The sequence below is a fragment of the Epinephelus moara genome, chromosome 19 (genome assembly GCF_006386435.1).
Source record: "Epinephelus moara isolate mb chromosome 19, YSFRI_EMoa_1.0, whole genome shotgun sequence".
Classification (NCBI taxonomy): domain Eukaryota; kingdom Metazoa; phylum Chordata; class Actinopteri; order Perciformes; family Serranidae; genus Epinephelus; species Epinephelus moara.
Genome location: NC_065524.1, coordinates 7,000,940 through 7,021,828, shown reverse-complemented (window position 1 = coordinate 7,021,828; position 20,889 = coordinate 7,000,940). Strand labels below are relative to the sequence as shown.

The 20,889-nt window shown below is 40.3% G+C and overlaps 2 protein-coding genes across 2 annotated transcripts in view; one reads left to right on the top strand and one right to left on the bottom strand.

The window, feature by feature from the left end:
• pcca (propionyl-CoA carboxylase subunit alpha) overlaps positions 1 to 4,762 on the top strand; it is a 33,678-nt gene extending 28,916 nt beyond the window's left edge. Inside the window, exon 23 of the mRNA XM_050071122.1 lies at positions 83 to 4,762. Coding sequence (XP_049927079.1) covers positions 83 to 151 — 69 coding nt within the window. The 3' untranslated portion in view covers positions 152 to 4,762. The remainder of the gene's footprint in view (positions 1 to 82) is intronic.
• Positions 4,199 to 20,889, bottom strand: part of tm9sf2 (transmembrane 9 superfamily member 2) — a 24,224-nt gene continuing 7,533 nt past the window's right edge. Inside the window, exons 5-17 of the mRNA XM_050071124.1 lie at positions 19,904 to 20,033; positions 19,107 to 19,231; positions 16,800 to 16,911; positions 12,804 to 12,883; positions 11,524 to 11,632; positions 11,154 to 11,286; positions 9,376 to 9,495; positions 9,214 to 9,271; positions 8,912 to 9,071; positions 7,657 to 7,808; positions 6,806 to 6,917; positions 5,949 to 6,120; positions 4,199 to 4,757 (exon numbers count right to left, since the gene is read on the bottom strand). Of these exons, the coding sequence (XP_049927081.1) occupies positions 4,690 to 4,757; positions 5,949 to 6,120; positions 6,806 to 6,917; positions 7,657 to 7,808; positions 8,912 to 9,071; positions 9,214 to 9,271; positions 9,376 to 9,495; positions 11,154 to 11,286; positions 11,524 to 11,632; positions 12,804 to 12,883; positions 16,800 to 16,911; positions 19,107 to 19,231; positions 19,904 to 20,033 (1,531 nt within the window). The 3' untranslated portion in view covers positions 4,199 to 4,689. The remainder of the gene's footprint in view (positions 4,758 to 5,948; positions 6,121 to 6,805; positions 6,918 to 7,656; positions 7,809 to 8,911; positions 9,072 to 9,213; positions 9,272 to 9,375; positions 9,496 to 11,153; positions 11,287 to 11,523; positions 11,633 to 12,803; positions 12,884 to 16,799; positions 16,912 to 19,106; positions 19,232 to 19,903; positions 20,034 to 20,889) is intronic.

Here is a 20,889-nt window from a genome sequence, read left to right as displayed (position 1 = left end):
AATAAAATAATAATATTCTGTATGGGCCTTTAAAGTTTTGATGTTTTATTTTTTTATGTGTGTGTTCTCTCTTGCTCTTCAGGTTAAGAGTGTCCACTGTAAGCCTGGAGAGACGGTGGGAGAGGGAGACCTGCTGGTAGAGCTTGAATAAAACACAACCTTTGATGTGTGACATCAGCATTTGGATGAGCCCTGCACAGAGGAGGACCTGCACTGGCAAACAGACTGGACAATAACTGATGATTGATTTATTTGCCAGTGGTCAGTCTCCAGAGTGGCCCCTCCCACCCAGCAGAGTTTAGTTTCCCCAATGGTGACTCTCAGCTGAGCTATGAGCTCAGCAGTGTTACAGTGTCCTCTCCACATGTCACACTCATCCACGTTGCTTGTTTAGATGCAGCTGACTTGAAAAAAACACTTGTAAATCTTTCTGTTCTGCTCCTGTTTTGTGTGTTTTTTAGATCTGATCGTTAGTTTTTGTTAAAGGCTCAGTTCACCCACATTACAGAAAATCATTTTACCACAGTGCTGTCTTACCTTGCAGAAGGCTTTGGTTTTAGGTGCTGAGGTCTTGAGATATTTGCATAGGAAATGTCTGCTGCCAGTCCTGTACACTTGACATGGACCTTTAGTTTAAAAGCTGCTGATGAGTTTTTCAAATGTAATTTTGTAAAATTCCATTTATCCTTATTGTATTGGAGTGGAGGCAGAAATCTCAGATACAGGTGTTTTAAAAAAAACCAAAACAGCATAGCTCGATAGCACTCAAGGTAAGTAGGAAAAGTTTTGTAATTTGGTTGTACTGACATTTTGAGCTGACACTCTACATACAACCAATAAAGTGCTCCTTCTTTTCCACGTACAATAACTCTGAACTGCTGTCTGGCTACATCAGAAACAACAGATAAAACCAGAGAAGGTAACTTCTGGAGAAAATGCTGTGGGGCTACTTCCCCAGGAGGAGAGTGGGCAGCACCTTCTGACACTTTTTAGTCCTACTATGGTGGCGGCATGTCCCGCCCCACTCCAAGGAAAATATTACAGAAGGAGAGGTCATGATGCCAGTGGCAGAGTTTGAATTTTGCATTGGAACCAGAGTTTGATGCCACTTCTATTGGAGTAAATGGGGCAGTAAATCACACTATAACCAGTCATATCTTTACTGTTTCAACTTTCCATGAAAATCCCTTCACCATATTACAAAACCAGTCCATTCTCATTTCAAAGTTGTCAAATACCGCAGCTTTGTCAGTGATTTTGGCGTCAGACACCTGATGCCAAAAGTGGCCTTGCCTGGCAGTATGATACGCTGTCAGAATGTCATTGACCATGCGTACGGCCCCAGTGGCCATTCTCTACCATCTAGCACAGAGTGCCACTCTACCAAGAGTGCCTCCATGTGATAGGTGACCCTTAAAGGGGTGCCCTGCAAGGACATATGTGTGGCCTCATGGGCGTCGCCGATCACATTTTCCAGATAATAGTTAATGTTGCCACCCTTTATCAATTGGGTGAGGTTCTTCTGCTTCATCTTCATAGTTACTCTGTCTGCCATGTATGAAATAGCACAAAAGTTACAGATGAAACTACGGTTCTATGGATCTTGGATGATCCTGAAAAACATTCTGTAGAAATGATCTTGTGGATGACATAAATTATAACCTAACCAGGGTCATCCAAGGTCACAGCTGTCTTTGTTGATATAAATACTGAGACTGAAGATATTCAGTGTTAAGTACTGCCTCTGGAAATCATTCAGGATTCATAGAACTCTTACATCCATAACTTTCTATTCATAAATGACTCTCTCCCAAAAATATTTGTCAATGCACACAAAAATACTTATTGTTGTATACATGTAAGAAAAAAAACACCAATATAATAATAAATGTAATAATAAACCCACCCGTATTTAGAAGTATTTGCATTTTTCATAAAAAAAATGTATTTGGATGTTATTAGATTTGAATACTGATTGCTGAACCTGGATATGCAAACTGCTTGTCATGTATAAACCTCACCACATTTGTGTATGTGTGTGTATGTGTTTAAAGACTCTGGTGCTTGATTCACAAATGAATTTTATTCCACAGGGAATTATCTGTACCCAATCAGATGCCTCCTTCTGTTTCAGCCAATCACACAAGTGTAAATTCAAGGGTATGATTCAATGTGATCCTATGTGATTACATGGCATTATACTGGCGCAATTCTGAACACGAGGATGGATATCACATTAACTACATCCAGCTACCTGGAGGTCCACCTCATCATGGCGTCTGGTGGCGGTGCTCCAAGTGTAGATTACAACTGTCTTGGGGTGCATGATTAGATGTTTGAGTTCTGAATGCTTGCTAAGTTAATGGTGTGGCATTAAACACTGATGTTAGCTACAGATTAATTATATATTGCTAATAATGACAACATAGAATCACTAGCTAGCCATTATATGATCCAATTAAGGTTGGACAACATAATCGTACTGATGACTTACTTGTCCGAGGCTGTCTGTTAGCATCATGTAGCTTATAAGAATGCATTATAAGAATGAGTCCCAAAAACACACACACATGCAGTTAAGTTCACACATGACAAGCCGTTTATATGTAGGTTTAACAGTCTATATATAAATGTAACATCCAAATATATATTTTTGGCCTGTAATGGTAAATGGACTACACTTGTATAGCGCCTTTCTAGTCTTCTGACCACTCAAAGGGCTTTTACACTACATGTCACATTCACCTATTCACATTCACACACTGGTGGCAGAGGCTACCATACAAGGTGCCACCTGCTTCTTAGATGAACACTCATATGCATTCACACACGCAATTTGGGGTTCAGTATCTTGCCTAAGGGTGCTTTGACATGCCGTGACATTTGACTAAAGGAGCTGGGGATTGCAGCACAGGGCCCCAGGGTTAGAATCAAACCCACACTGCTGTAATTAAAGACACATTATTGTGCATTTCCACTAGATTTGCCAACAGCGGGCGTCTTGACGATTCACGCTTTTTGTATATTCAGTCACGCAGGGCCTGGTGGAATTGTAGTGGCAAGTTTGGAGAGGGGGTATGCGGTGCATTCAGTGGTCTGCATTGGCGTACCGTAGACTACATTCAACTCCATGCAAATGAATATGAATTTTTCCTTTTTTTTTTCTTTTTTCAAAACAACCGGGAGCCACTGGGGACGGGCTAAAGAGCATATGGCTCCAGAGGGACAGGTTACCGATCCCTAGTCCAGAGCAATGCAGATGATAGGGGTGGGGGGGAAAAAATTAATACAGCATAGTATTGCAATATTTTTGTGTGGCGATATCATATCATCACACAGTGCCGAGTATCGATTTTTTTATTCTATAAATTATCAATATGACAAATACAAATTAATTATTAGGTAGCCTACAGGAACAATATAATCAATAGTTTTTTCAGTCCGCTAGATACATTTTGCTGCTGCAAGAAAATGATGTGAGATGAACAGACTGAAAACTTTATCTTATTAGATAAAACAGATGTTGATACAGTTTTCCTTTGGGGACATAATTTACAGTTGAAAAAAATAAATGAATAATAAATTGCAACATATTTTATTGTAATACTTGGCATATTGCAACATACTTAAATTCACAATAATAATGTATAGTGACTTATGTATCATGATAATATAGTATCGTGAATCCTCTGATGATTCCTACCTTTTGTGGATGACTTACAAAACTTGGACCAAGCTGTCAAACTAGGCGATGTAGTTAAATTGCCTATTTTCTACCTCAAATGCTTTCATAAATACATCTTTGTGGATTGTTTCGATGTAATAACAGCAAGTTAATGAGCAGACTCCCATGTTGTTCCTGTTTGAAAGAGCGAGCAGAGAGCCAAGGACCCAACCAGCAGTACGTTAACTTGTCACAGCATGTCACTTCGCTTTGGAAACGTGGTGTCAGTACATGGGGCGCATGCACTACCAGGTGAGCTACACTATGGTGCGCCCTGTGACCCTCAAATTCAAACTGACTTTGCTGCATTTCTCTGCTGCACTTGGAGGGGCCTTAGGAATTGAACAACCATATTGAACCATTTTGACATTTCTGGTGCTGAAAAGTGCATGTAGACGAATTTTGGGAGACGCTGTGCAATGTGGAAAATGGTGACAATTACACTTGTGCATAATTTTAACACAACCAGAGCTGTTAAGAAGCAAACCCTCACAGCTTTATTTGTATGACTACAAGTTCCAAACTACATCTGCAAACACAGAGTGCATGGATCATGAAAGAAACCTAAAATGCATGACATGATGGCTGACACAATCTCTGGACAGTCCAGCAGCAGGTCGCTGCACTGTGTGACTGTGGCATGGAATGAACCCACTTTCTGTGTCAGATACTGGAAAAAGGCTTGTATGAGTTATGATTCATTTCATTCAGATTATATGCAGATAGATACTGTATGTTCAAAATTACAACCCAGTGTACACATGCTCACACAGAAACATTTTAGGCACACAAACAAAGAAAATAGTCATCTGTTGGAGGAAGAGACTCCTCTTGCTTGAAGAAATGAAGAGGTGAAGGTTCAGATTGTAATGTTCAGTTAAGTTAGACAGTGCTGAATGTTCCAGAGGTTAATGGGAGAAAGCACCCTCTAGCCATATAAATAGTCTGTTGTGTATTTGGATCCTTTAGTCCACTTTGACCACACTGTAGATCTTGGTGACAAACCAGAAACAGGCAAAGAAGCCGATTGAACCTGTGGACAGACAAAACACCTTTACTTAGAGCTACATTAGTCACTCATTGCACAACATCAAGGTGAAATACTGTACACACACGGTTCTGTTTTAGTTCCACTCCCACAGTTAGACAGAAATGGATGTAGAGATGCCTTTAAACATCTGTTGCATATGCACACTGCACACTATCGCTCAGCACCAAACAGTAGACGGAGAAATTTAGAGACAAGCTGGTGAGCGGAGCATTTAGCAGCTAAAGAGACAGATATTTTCCACAGGAGATGGTGGAGACCAAACAAGAGCTAAAGGTAGAGTGAATATTGGACTTGGGTTCGATGGCAGTGTTAAGTTGATTTTCTTAATTACAAGCAAAAACCTCTAAGGCTGAAAAATGAAGCCAGTGCTTAAGGCCAAAAACTGCAGTTCATCAAATGGCCACTTGAGGCTGGCTCTAAAACAGAGTCACTGCCCATAGATAACAATATTAAAATGCCCCAACTGTACAGCAAAAGTAAGCATGCTTACAGCCCAGTGCAAAAAAACATTTTCATTCTCTATAGTGGATTACAACATTAATGACGACAGTACATGGGGGGACTTTTTATATTACTCACCCATTTACATTTTATTAAGGCTTAAAGTAATGTTGATCTAAAAACAGGGCTGGTTGCCATCTCCAAGACGATACCACAGTCTGTGAGTCTGATCTATCCCTCACTCCTCCACAGCTCCACCCTCTTATCCAAATATGGTCATGGTAGCTACATACATTATTTCATACAGTCTGCATGAACACCACTCACTCTTAACAGGCAACTATTTACCAGCACGTTCACCATATTAATTTCAGGGTATCAATATGTAACTGTTCTGCCAACAATGTTTGATGAACCATGCTTTAGGCTAAAAATGATTTAAGTCTGCAGATAAAATCTGATCTGATACCCTCTGCCCTCAGAAACTTTTATACTGTCATATATCATCAATAAATCAAGAACATTGACTAATCATCTAAAAATGCCATAAATAATAATAATAATAGTCAAATTTAAATTCCTCTATCCTTGATGGCAAAAGTTTCCACAATCTAAACTGAGATCCTACCTTTGACCTTCAAAAATAATCAATTTTGTAGATGTGTGCATGAGAAAGATGATGACCATAGCAATCCCAATGGAAAAATGCATCAACCTTTATCTCATACCTACCAGTGAATAAGAAAAAGATGAGGGCCATGATCATGGTGTATCCAAAGTACAAGATGGTGCTGGCCAGTCCAGTGATTTGCAGCTTAGAGAAGAAGTAATGAATGGCATACACCAGGAAATAAACAGCAGTGAAGCCGCTGGTCAGGAAGGAACGCCACTGCCAATGGTAGTCCTGTGAAAAGAAGAAAGGCAAAGTTTTGTAGATTGAGGCCCTGACTGAAGGGTTTAAAAGAGCTATTGTGGAGTTCAGTCATGAACAGTCATGCTGTTAAACACCTGCAAACCTACAGAACAAGTATTTCCTGCTGCAATGGTATAATCTGTCGTAATAGTACTTTTATACACAGTACAGGTCAATTATAAAATTAATTGCTGATGTTTCCTGAAACAAAAAGCTGATCATTTTAGAGGAGCTGTATGTGACGTTCAGAGCATTAATACAGCAGCAAACCACTATTTGTTATGTAAAGATACAGTGGAGTGAGAGTCACGCTCCCTCTGTGTCTGTTGTAATCCAAGCTTCTCTGGGGTTTGTTTTGGTAAGTTTGTGTGGTAAGGCTGTGTGTGCATGTTAGTGAATGTGTGTGTCCCACTGGCTAGCTTATCACTACGGTTCCACTGGACAGTGTCATCCCAGAAGCTTAGCGCACACCCTCCAGTTTATCCTTGGTAATGTCGTTAGCTCTGTCAACACTGTTGTCGTTGTTAGCACTCTTTATTGAGTTAGCACCACTAGCTGCTAGCCATTGGCTGAGCCACACTCCATGTTGAGAACCGTGTGCAGACTCAGAGTCATAGATATGTTGTGAATGCGGCATATGGCTTCTTTAAGGTACTGAATTGACCACGCTGTTCACCTCAGCACATAAGTGGAAGTAGCAGAGCAGGATGGTGGCCTCAGAGCAGGTGATAACCAGGATAATGAAGACAAGAAAGAGGAAGCCAAACATGTAGTACATCTGATGGGACCTGGGGAACAGGCAGAGACATCAATCAATTCAATCAATTTTATTTATAAAGCCCAATATCACAAATCACAATTTGCCTCACAGGGCTTTACAGCATACGACATCCCTCTGTCCTTATGACCCTCGCAGCGGATAAGGAAAAACTCCCCAAAAAAACCCCTTTAACGGGGAAAAAAAACGGTAGAAACCTCAGGAAGAGCAACTGAGGAGGGATCCCTCTTCCAGGACGGACAGACGTGCAATAGATGTCGTACAGAACATGTGATTGTTTATTTGTTTGAAGGTTTTATTTCGAACATGTTAAAGTAACAAAAGGAAGAAAAAATAAATAAATAATTAAATTAAACAAATTTAAGGACACAAGACAGATTAAATGCATCACTGGATGGATTGCATGTTATTGTCAGTCTGCTACCATATTTCCAGTAATACAAAAATACAGCTAATTAAGATATCCCTCCCTTTTACTCAACTTGGTCAAATTGTATCTGCCAAAATAGTTATAAACAAAAAGATATATGCAGTATGGCCCATTATAATCAAAGCAACAAGTATGGACAGACACTTGAGGAGAACAGTACGAAACAAATGAGCCCCACCATCATTTAAAGACTCCCCACAGCTCTGACTGAGTAGGGCTGAGCTGATTCTCAGCTTTCCATATTTAAATTAGTTGCAAAAACTGAGCTTGCAAGATGTATTCTGACTTCTATAAATTACTGCTTAGTCTTCATTCTTACCAGATGGAGTTTAATATGAAGAACAGCTGAATAAATATACATCCAAAGGGCAGAATTCCTCCCATGATGATACCAGGAAAAGGCTTTGTGTAGAATGACTGCTCTGGGACTTGACGAGGGATCTGATTGGTCCGTACTGGGTGCTCAATACCCTTTAACAATCAGTCACAGCAGGGAGACAGAGAGAATCAAACACAATATTCAGATAGGCACACCCTGAAATACTATCTCATAAACATAATTTTAAAATGACACATATATTAAGTTTTATAATGTGAACCACATTGGTTTACTTCATTTAGTTGAAAGGGGAGGAAGAATTGAATCCATCATGATGACACTGAACGTAACACAGACAGTGACTATGTTTAAATGCACACTGTTATTCCAATATTATTCTGAATATGATACAGGTCATTTCACAGCTTACTCCATTTGTATATTCCAGCTTTTTTCTGAATGTAGCATTTTCTGATTAAGACATGTAAGATTTGCTCATATTATTTAAGTTTTAGGAGCACTGGACATGGACCTGTGTTCAGTATTCAAATTATTTGTCTCAGTGGGCTTTTTACTGCAGTTTGAGACACATGGCTTCTTCTGTTGTTCATAGCACTGCACTGTCAGACTCTGGGTAGAGACAGAGCAGCAAAACGTTGGGCGTGTTGAAAGTGAAAAGTGAACCTTCATTCTGCTGGGTCTAAAAGTTTGTATTCACTCTCAGCAGTTGCTCCTCTCATCCATCAAGCTGATCTATAAGCTCGGATCAGATCAACAGACAAATTATCCACCCTGCCAGTCACAAACTGCTGCTGAGGAAAGAAAGAAGTCATGGAGAGCTCTGCCTGCGTTACATTCATGGACCCACAAAAACCTCCAAATTTAGAGATGGGACACAGAATGAAACAAAGGGACACAAAGGCATTAAAAAAAAACAACAGTTGCTCTTCTCTTCCTCCCACCCCAACCTGTGTTGTCGACAACAGCCACACATACACCCTAATCCTGTGGAAACACTGGCATGCAAATGTAGTCAGTGCCTGACCAAGCTACAGACTCTTCCAGCAATTTACTTAGAAATGGTGGGGTATTGTATTTTTTCCACAGTTGGTTATTTTTAAACTTGAGTACTTAATGTACATAACTGTATGACACTGTGACAACACACATTTTCTGCAAGTCACTGGCATGACATGTATACCAACAATTACAGAATGTGTAAGGTATGAATAGATGTACGTTTATTTTTACTTACTGCTTTCTTGAAGCCAAAGTATGCTCCTATAAAGGTAAGAGGCACTGAGATACAGAACCAAAGAGCCAATATGGCTACCAGGGTCCCAAATGGCATCGCTGCTGAAGAGCCTTCACCCCACAGGATCAAGTTCATCACAAAGAAATCTGCAAATACCACCCTGAGCAGAGACAGAAAGGATGTTAGATGAAGGAGTTAATGAGAGAGAGAGAGTGGTGGCGTCTTTCTCATGCAGTAAACTTCTACTCTGGCACTGTGTCCATTATAATGTTTGATGTCCAAGCCAGCCTTAACAGTCTTACCCAGGACAGAGGAAGGCTGTCAGCAGAACATTGGTCTTCCACTTCTCTCCTCCAAAAGCTGACATTTAACCAAACACAAAGAGAAAGGAGAAAAGGATTTATATACATCTAATCAAACTGGATATCCAACATAAAACACTTCCCTGTATCTTGGTCACTTACATTTGTAGAGACGAGCAGCCACATATCCAGCAGGAGTTCCCAGAAGAACCCAGAGAACAACAGCACATGTCATCAAAGCCCCGCGGTTCGCCGGAGAGAGGAACCCAAGACAGGCAAAGACTGGAGAGGGGGGAGATCGCATTATTACATTTCATACATTTGAAGTTAGGTTAAGTAAGTCAGTTAGAGAGTCCCTCTGACAATGACTACATTAGACTACAACCAATATTTATATGAGGGTTAAAAAATCTGTTACACAGAAATCTGTTTAAATATTAGCTGATACAGGTTTATTGGGCAGAGCAAGACGAAGTTGGACAAAACACAACAGAACACAAAACACAGCATTTCACAAAATGGAAAAGGTTGAGACAACAATTCTTGATGATGGGAGAGAAGCCAAGTCAATTCAGAGTTTTATCAAGATTGTAAAGCAATATTTTACTGAATGAAACGCCCACAGATGGGCTGACTGGCCATGGATGTATCGTGGAATACTACAGGCCCAAATGTTTATGTCTTTGTCTTTATAGAGTTGCGAAGTGGGAGGAGCTATTTTGTACTCCTGGTTCCTAAAGTAACAGTTCTATTCCTTTTTCCCATAGACGATATTACGTGACTCAAAGTTGGATTACTTCTAAAGCTTAAATCAGTATTAAACTTTCCTGGATGAACTGTCAGTCAATAAGATCAAGATGGCCAGTAAGCTCATCCATGAGGGTTTCCTTCAAGTATTGTTGACAAATCTTGATTAAACTCTGAATTGACTTGAGGTCTGTCCAGTTATTCTTTCATGAATTTTTGTCCCTGCCTTTTCTGTTTCTGAAATGTTATGTTTTCTGAAATGTGGTGATTTAAAAAATGCTGTATTTTCTTAAATGTTATTTTCTAAAATGTTGTGTTTTCTGAAAAGATGTGTTTTCAGTTTTGTCAATTTATGTTTTCGAATATGTTATTGTGTTTTTTTGAAAATATTGAGGTGTTGTTGAGTTTTGTGAAGTATCAGGTCATATTGTGATGTTGGCATACTGCATGGAATGCAATGTCTCACCAGTGAACTGAGTTATATTCTTTGCCTGTACTGGTTTGGTGTCTTTGGTGACTTGCTTTATTTGGTGAAAACAAACCCCTATAAATCTCCCTAAAATCATACAAAGAACTGTTTCTCTTTCCACTTTTATACGATGTAGATATATGATGATTTGTCTTCTCCTTTGTGTTATTATGTTCTTGTGGTTTGTGATTTACATTACAGATCTTTTGCTGATGGAGTTGTGAACATGCCAGAGGATCAGCTGTGCTTTGGTTTTATGGTCACACCTGAAGGAAATGCAATAGCATTACATTTGCACAGTGTCTAGTGCAAAGTTGTCTGTATGAGTGGTTCTCAAGAAGACTGCAAGCAGGTATAAGAACAGGTATGTTTTGAGCAGGCACTGTGCTAGCATAACTGATACAAATAATGTACAAGATTTGTTATTGCTGAGAGAGCACAACATAAGTGCTTCTTGAGTTGTTCTAAGGAGAGAAAAGCAGGTAAATAAGATGTTTGTGCAATTTTACACTCTTTTTAGTCGGGAAAGGCAAGGAGTCAGGGAACATTAATAATCGAGTGGATATGACAGGTATAAAGAGTGGATAGAGAAAAAAAAGCTCATGACATGTCAAAAGCAACAAACTTATCTATCTGGCACTGCCGCTATAGGATGGCACTAGTTTGCATCTATGACTAATTCTACACAACAATCTTAAAGAAAACAAAGATAAAACATACGTACAAAGGGTGACAAAGGTCATAATGAAGATCTGGGTTCCAGAGCCAAGGAAAACAGACAGCAGCATTCCCTTCCTGGGAGGTCGGAAAACATCTCCATGGACCAACTTCCACCCAAATTCCTCCTGAGCATCCTCCTAAGAAACAAGACAGATGAGCAGATATGATGAGAACAAAACAGCTGGACCACTAATGTCTAGCAGACATTGTGTCATGTTCCAGTAGTTCCATGACTGCCTTACAATATTATTATTTTTCATGTGATAGAAAGTATGAAGTTGGTTGCGTAACCAAAAACTTATTGACAAATTTTTAGAATACAGCTCCAATTCAGCTCAGAACTGCTGCTTTGAACCACACAGACAGATACTCACCACAGAGTCCATCTGATTGTATCTGGCGATATCTTTATGCAGAGTCCTCAGCATGATCATGGCGACCATTCCAGACAAGAACAACACAATCACCAATGAGTTCATAATGCTGGGGATTAAAAAAAACCCAGCAAAATCAAATTAGTTATCACTTTTAAATGACTATAGTAATGAAAAAATGCAGACATTGTTCTAAATGTCTGTACTTATCTATCATTATTCATGCACATAGCATGTCCACGTAACATTTGGTGTATGAAATGTCTGTATCGTTACTGGTCTGCATTTTTATAAAACAAATCTGTCAACCACATCCATGTGCCATCTAACTGTTGCACGATGGATTACAGCCACCAGGTAGAATAATGCGCTATCGATTCACCTTACAATCAAATCCTCACCTCAAACAAACAAACAGCTCTGTCTCTCCCACATGCAGCGCAAAGCCATATTGCACAGGTCCTACTGCAGTAATTTCATTCATTGTACAGAATGATTTTTGCCTAGCATGTGCAACATGTAGGCCTATGTCACACTACACAGCCCCGAATACACTGATTAACAGACTGATGAAAGTAGAGAATCAGCACTGTGTCTTCCTCCATGTCGCAGGAGAACCTGTAAGTGAGTGAGGGGGGTTTGCATGGAGAGTGTGAGAGAGAAGATGTGCTAACAGCGGCACATTTTACAGAGGACATGGATTATTTAAGCCATAATCAAACTATATTGATACAAACAGTATTGTCTCATCCTATATCTTTTTTTTTTTTTTTAAGATTTTTTTGGGGCATTTTTTGCCTTTATTTTTTTTTTTAAGATTTTTTTGGGGCATTTTTTGCCTTTAATGGACAGGACAGTTAAGTGTGAAGGTGGGAGAGAGAGGGGGGATGACATGCAGCAAAGGGCCACAGGCTGGACTTGAACCCGGGCTGCTGCGGCAACAGCCTTGTACATGGGGCGCCTGCTCTACCACTAAGCCACCGACGCCCCGTCTTATTCTATATCTTGAAAATATATTGATATACCTCAAAAACTTCATATAATGCCCAGCCCTAATTTTTTTTTCCTGCGAATCTTTAAGTGTAATCTGATTACTGCTTAAATAACTATTGTTGTTAATAAACTTTCAAACATCACTGTCTCTCAAACACAATATTTTTTGGAAAAAAAGCAGCAAATTCTGGCCCAAAATTATTGTCAAATCAATGTATGCTTGTGTGTGTGTGTGTGTGTGTGTGTGTGTGTGTGTGTGTGTGTGTGTGTGTGTGTGTGTGTCTTACCTGAACCACTGGATGTTGGTGTGAGGCATTGACTCCAGGATGTAGTCCCACCTAGATGCCCAGCGAATATTCTTGTCTTCCTAAACACACAGACACACATACACACACCTCTCTGTTTATGCAGTTACATTGCTTTATAAGCTGCTGATCTAATCAATAATGTTACGCTGCTGCTTGTGCCTAAATGTACACACCATCTCTCTTAATGTGGAGTCGAACAGCAGCTCTGCTCTGGTCTCTGCTATGTTCACATATTAGAAAATGACATTAATATTTTCTCTTATTCATTATGTATTATTTCACCCACCCACAACTCATCCACACATCCCTGTGTGTTTAACAAGCAGAGTGTACGGACACTGGGATGGGGCAAAAAATTGATACAACATAGTATCGCGATATATTTGCGTGGCGACATCAGTTCATCACACGGTGCCAAATATCGTTTGTTTTTATTTAAACTATTAATGTCACAAATACATATTAAGCTTTAGGTAGCCAACAAGAATTATATAATAAATTGCCTTTTTAGTCCACTAGATACATTTTGGTGCTACTGCAAAATGGCTGAATTGAAAAGAACAGATCAAAAACTTTATTTTATTAGATAAAACAGACGTTGACTAAGTTTTCCTTTGGGGACATAATGAACAGGTGAAAAAAGGTAATTGCAATTATCACAATATATTTTATCACAATACTCAGCATATTGCAACATTATAATATCATATTGTGGATTCTCCTGTGATTCCCACACCTAGTACGCACATTGTGAACCTGTAGGCACATCTAACGATCTAAATAATGTGCCCTTTAAATAGCAAGAAAATAATAGCATACGCCAACAATGCACCTGACCAAACCTCATTTTAAGACCTATTCGCCAATGGGCACACAATTAGGCGCAAGTAAGCAATGTGGGTGCTGGCTGTGAAAATGACAATTATGTCAGCCTGCAGATAGCAATGCACTGCGCTGTGTGCCAGGTGTAAGGTATGGCTCTTAGTTGGGAATCCAAAAAAAACACATTTTTTCACTACGCTGTTCTTTATATTTTACATGTAGTGGAGCAGATTGCTGAAACGATCTTTCACTTGGTGATGCAAGCACCAAATTTGGCACACAAGTGCTTCAGAACCTACTCTCTCAGAAAAGTACGATGTCCACTTAAAAAAACAAAATGGCCGCCTTTTTTCAAGATGGCCGCCATTCGAAGTGGTATTAAATGGTGTTTGAACTATATTTTGATTGAATAATCCTATTTTGATGATCTATACATCAAAATATATGTTTTTGAGTATGAGAAATCCAATTCCGTATTTAGAAAATCAAAATTATCATTACGTGTCGCCGCTGAAACGTTCACTTATAGCGTCTCTTTGGCGTTTGAGCAGCTTTATAAAACTCTTGAACATGTAATGGCTCCTTAATTAGCAAGTTAACATGTAATGGCTCCTTAATTAGCAAGTTGACTTTACATAGACGGCATATCTTTTCAATTTCTCTTGACATTGTGTTGTTTGGTTTGTTCACCGCTCCGCGACATGCGGCCGAACATACTCGGGCGGAACATACGCGGAACGGATTCCGCGGAGGTCCGCGCGGACTCAAAGCAGACGTCCGCAAGCCCTGTGCGCACAAAGCTCAGATTTTACGACCGCGCGGACTCCGCTCCGCGCACCAGTGACTGCTCAGCATGTATTTTTCACATCGCGGGGATTTTTCACGGACATTTTTACAGGAAACTACAACGCAGAAGTGGGCTCGACTATGAAAGCCCGAATGACTGGGGACATTCNGCACCAGTGACTGCTCAGCATGTATTTTTCACATCGCGGGGATTTTTCACGGACATTTTTACAGGAAACTACCACGCAGAAGTGGGCTCGACTATGAAAGCCCGAATGACTGGGGACATTCCTCGTGGAGTCCGCTCCGCTTATAGTACGCCCGAGTATGCTTGTGTCGAGCGGGCAGAGTCGGTGATCGGATCGCCCATCAGTACAACCCTACTTCAATTACAAACAATGTGAACAAACTGATTGGCTTGTGTGGGTTTTTTTTTTTTCTTTTCTTTTTTTGGCCCGCCACCACCCCCCCTCTATGGAGGACAACTTTATTGACCCGCCACCACCCCCCCTCCACGGAGGACAACTTTCTTTGACCTGCCACCACACCCCCTCCACGGAGGACAACTTTATTTGACCCTCCACCACACCCCCTCCACGGAGGACAACTTTATTTGACCCGCCACCACCACCCCTCTATGGAGGGCAACTTTATTTGGCCCGCCACCACACCCCCTCTATGTACAGCTTTGATTGGTTCTTCTTTTAGTCCTCACATTTGCAGGCACACAACTGTGTACACTTCAGGATGAAGCGATAGCATTTGCATCGTCCTCGGCATTCAGTCTTGCAGCCGCATTTTGTCAACTGCTCACAAGTTTGAGCAATGGGTGGAAGGGTTGTCCAGAGAACTTGCCAGACCTCACCATCTTTTTGCCAGCCCCAGTTGGCAGGGCTTTCAGTTTGCATTTCGCACACTGTTGCCTGGCCCCATATGTAGGCAGCTTGAAAGGCAGACCGTTTCACATGCTGAACGAGGGATGCGCTTGTCGGTGGAATATGGCATCATAAGACCTTTGCTTCCGAGCAAACAAACAAACAAACAAACCTCAATGTATCCTCAATACCACCTCCATCATCCAATCTGGATGGGTTTAACTTGATGGGCAACTTGTTGATTGCCTGAAATTGTGGTATGTTTTTGGCTATCATCGAATAGACATCAGAACTTCACTCATAACGGGTAGGGGGAGAGATCAACTCCTCTTTCGTATCTGTCTGACAGAGGCAACGCTTCCTCCAGTCAGTTTTAGTAGCGCAACTCAGTGGATTATTGGCAGACATCTTGTGTTATACAGTTATAGGTCGAGGGTTTATCCTTTTACCACCCAACTGTACAAAACATTAAAGCACATTGAAATATGGGATGCAACTAGGTTCAAGCATCTGGTGCCCTACACCTAGCCCGATCGTTCATCCAGTGCCATTTAAGTCCCGTGCGATCTGTACACCATCCAGGGAACTGAAGCCCCGTTACCCTTGGCTCGGCTCTCCCGCGCTGGCACATCCTGTCAATTCAGGTGTGGCTATCTAACTACAATACTACAACTAACTAAACTTCTAGTTGAGATATATAGAGGGGCTTATTAGATAGCATTTGAGACACTAAAGTATACTACAAACTACAGTGAGTACACACACTACAACAGTTAGTAAACTACAACTACAGTTAGTACACAACAAGCCGACACTGAACCCCATGCTGAGTCTCACAGCAGTGATGTCACCAGTGTGCCCTGGTTGTGCTTTGACATCACTCTTATAAAAAATTACAAACCAATAGAGCTTGACCACAGCATTTCAGTGAATGATCATGGATATTTCCCTTCAACTTAATGCAATATCTGTGATCGGACAGCTTCCGAAAATGCTAATTTTGAGTCACGTTATAGCCGCCATCTTGAAAACTGGTGGCCATATTGGAATTCAGTTGACACTATTGAGTTCTTCCAGTCAGAATACATTAATTTTGATGTTTGGATCATTAATACATTTCTGTTCATTCAAGTTCTACTTCAAAAACCATTTTTTTTTGCATTTGACGAGGCGGCCATCTTGAAAACTGGCGGCCATCTTGGATTTTCATCTGGACATCGTACATTTCTTAAATAGCACATCCTGGACATCATTTGTGCCAAATTTGGTGCTTGCATCACCAAGTGAAAGATTCTGATGGAATATTGACTTAATCTGCCCCACTAATGTGAAAAGTCTTAATCCAGCATAACTACATGAGTTGGATCAGGTTTTTCACTTCTTCCAATTCCCAGGATCAGTCCATTTTCAGTTTCTAGCCCAGGTCTTCTTTAGAGGCTCACAAAACATTGATACAGGATTAGCCACACAGTGATGATACGATAGTACTAACCACAAATTTCACAGAGTAGGTGTATGGGATCTTGAACACTCCTGCGTGTGAGCTTTTCAGGAACTTTGGCCCTCCAGAGCAATCAGGGCTTTCATCATTAGGGTTTTCAAAGCTGGACAAAGAGAGAGAGAGAGACAAAGGAAACTGATTAAAGTAGTAGAGTCCACCAGTTATCTTATTTACATATTGAGAACCAATCACAGTGCAGGCAGAATCTCTTCAAGAACACGAATTGATACCACACTATTCTACTAGTTTGGATGATTTTCATACCAATGGACAGCATTGTCTGTCTGTGAAAACATGGATGCTTCACACACACATCTTCCCCCAACAGCACAGAAAATCTATACAATCAGCACAGTTTCAAGGTGGACACCTAAGATTAGTGTCACAAATTCAGTATCTGACCAAATGTCTCCCCTTATGGCGTTACGTTATGGCCAGAAAAGTGTTTTCACATGAGATTATGACTTTACAGTGAAGTTGACCTTTGACCTTTTGGATATAAAATGTTATCACTTCAACATTTTATCCTAAAAGACATGTACAAGGCTGTTGCCGCAGCGGCCCGGATTCGACTCCAGCCTGTGGCCCTTTGCTGTATGTCATTCCCTATCTCTCTCTCTCCCCCTTTCACACTTAGCTGTCCTATCAATTAAAGGCAAAAATGCCCCAAAAATATCTTTAAAAGACATTAGTTTAAGAATTCCATCAACCACCAAATCCTAATCAGTTCATTCCTCAGTCCAAGTGTACGTTTGTGTTAAATTTAGGGAAATTTCCTCAATGCTGTATAGAGATATCATGAAATTCACAAAATGAGATGGAGACTGATGCAAGGTTACAGTCAGTATGTTTACATGCACACAGTAGTCAAGCTAAGCTCATAGCTCGGTTAATCAGTCAAGTCGGACTTCTCGTCTTGTCTGAATATACATCCAGAAGAGAAAGTCGAATTTCTGACCTACTGTAGTAAGTCTGACTCCGCCTCGATAGGCGGCGCTGTGTCCTTTTTAATATAGTGCGTACTGAACTAGTTCCGGTTCTTGTTCAGAATCTTTTTTAAATAAATCCGCGTTTCACGTTTTTCCTTCCATCCATAATCTTCAAAATGTTTAGCTCCTTTAGCTGTCAGAGTATTAATGTAGTTTCCTCGTCCATCTAGAAGTGCATCTTCTGCTTCTCGGTCGCCATGGTGTTTGTTTGTTTGGTTGTTTTTCCGGGAGTTACTGCACTGCTGCTACGTCATCTCCTTCTTCTTCTGGGTGAAAGCCCGCAAAAGAAGTGGATACATGCAGCAATAGCTCGATTTTCAATCAAATTATCTAGATGTGTTAGTTGAGCCATGGATAGTCCAATTTCAGTCGGACTAAGCTGTTTACATGCATTTAAAAGTCCGGTTTCAGTCGGACTAAACCAATAATTCGATTTTCTCAAGCTGCATGTAAACGTACTGACTGACATTTGGCCAGCAAATTCAATTTAGTTCATCCTTGTCTCAAGGTGGATGTTTGTGCCAAATTCATAGAAATTCTCTCAAAGTGCTCTTAAACACTAACACGTTCACAAGATGAGATGGATGCAAGGTCACAGTGACCTTGACTTTGACCTCCAAAATCTAATCACTTCATACTTGAGTCCAGGGGAACGTATGTGCCAAATTTGAAAAAAATTCCCTCAAGGCATTCTTGAGATATTGCATTTATGAGAATGAGGCAGATGAGGTCACAACAATCTTGACCTTTAGCCTATGAACCCCAAAATGTAGTCACCTCTTCTTTGAGTCCAAGTGAACATTTGTGCCAATTTTGAAGAAATTTCCTCAAGGTGTTATTGATTTGCATTCATGAGAATGGGACAGAGGGTCGGATGGACAAAGGAACAACCCGAAACCATTGTGGGCATTGCTATCGTCAGGCAGAGGTGTAAAAATAAACCCCAAACAATATACTAAGCTAAAATACTGGCACTGCATTTTGACTAGAGCAAATCAAATCAATTTGTCACATATACAATAATACACAGCACAAGGTGTTGTGAAATTCTTCAGTGCGTAGCTCCAGGACACATCTAATAAACAAGTTTTAAAAAAATGAAACACTGAAACAATATCATCAGTACGAGTTTCAGAAAAATGGAACAAAACAAGTGCATAACAATATGCATTATAATGGTGGCATCAGTATGACAGGAATGTGTGGCAGTTGATGAATAATAAATTAACTTACGTAAAGTCACTGATTCAGTGCAGCTCCCTATCACAGAAAGCTCCATATTAGCTAAACTGTAGTTGTAATTTATTACCTTTTGGGTTCAATCTTGGCAGCAACCAACCGTGCTCCCAGCTGTTCATGCTCAACGATGTGGTAATAGATGTCGATGTCCACATGGTTAAAGATGTAAAAAGCATCCTTTTCATTAAAGTTAGACTGGAAAACAAAACCAAGACACAGAGGTTCAAAGCACTGACAGGGGAATAATGTAATTTTACAGTTATATCCATGTGTAGGATATGAATCGTTCTGACTCACAGACAGGCGCTTGTATCAAAAAAAGATTGTGGCAGATAGTAATGCATGCTGCTGACCCTGCTTTTAACCCCCAGCAAATCTGACACACAGACACTGAATTTCCTTCGGGATTAACTTGGTTTCTAAAAAGCTGAACTTTGGTATCGGCCAATATTCCCCTTGTTGACTGCCAACAGCCTATCTGCAAATAAGGTGACAGTCACTCAATATAAAACATCTGCATCGGCTATCAGCAAAATTATTATTTTAACCAGGTATCATTATCGGTATTGGCCCAGACTTTTAAAATTGGCGCATCCCTAACAAAAACATATGCCATGTAAATAGTTTGACGGATACTACACTCACATCAAAATTCTACGCATACTGGCCTTAAAACACCAGTGTTATAGTAGTCAGTGACTGCCAACGGTGTCAACATCTCACTGATGTTGATGTATCAGAGCTCACTGATCATTTCTATAAGGAATTGAATTTCATGACTTACTGGCCTTTCATGAGTATGCTTGAATGATGAAAAATTTGACTTTACTGTTAAAGAAGACTTGCGTCCATGTGTGACACACTCACATTGACAACGCAGGCATCTTTAGGTCGACCTCCTTCTGTGACGTAACAGCCAATAGGGAAACCAGGATTACAGAACTTCTGTCCATCTTCGACATCATAACACCAGGTGACTGGCATGTTATCCACAATCCTACACACACGCACACGCACACGCACACACACACACGCACACAAACCAAAAGCCTGTGAATTTCACTAATGTCCACAGTGTACAATTACAACAACACAGCTATTTATTTTCAACAAAATGAAGGCACTGTTTTAAATGGTAAGCAGTGTCTAATTTGGCTAAAATTAGATCTAATCTAAAGCATTAGATCATTCTTTGTTTAACCAGAAACACTCTCGCCATCGTCAAACCCACCAGACTCTGTTTTAATAAACAATAAGTTTAGCATGTATAGAGCCATTCAATTTCCACATCTAACTCAGTAAATTAAGGATTTATTTCAACCAAGTTGGTGACAAACCTACTGTCCAGTGGGTTTGACGATAGTAATTTTGGAGCTTGTCAAACAAAAAAGACTGTGCTCTTTAACAAAAAGGTCTTTCTATGCAGGGATCCTTTCAGTACTCTTAACAGACACTCATAACAATCTGAGCCTGTGAGTAGCAAAAAGAAGCACTTTTAAGGGGCGTAAAGGGACAATGCAAACGTGCTGGAAGTGTTAACAATGCAGCCTTGTAAATGCTTTAAATGTATAAAAACTTGTGAACCCTCTTATTAGGGGCCGGGCAGCCTAAGCTGCCAGGACCCTTTTGTTTTGCTGCATGTTCTTCTTCTTCTTCCGAGGAAATCATACTTCCCATGCGCGAAAAACCACCAAACTTTGCACAAAGGTCCAGTCCCATGCCAGATTGCCTCAGCTGCAAAAACAGGCCAATAGTCCTGATGGTGGCGCTACAGCAAGCCTCTAAAGTTCAAAATTTTGAAAATTCACAACAAATCAACCATATGTGCTACAGCTTTGGAACTTTCACCAAAA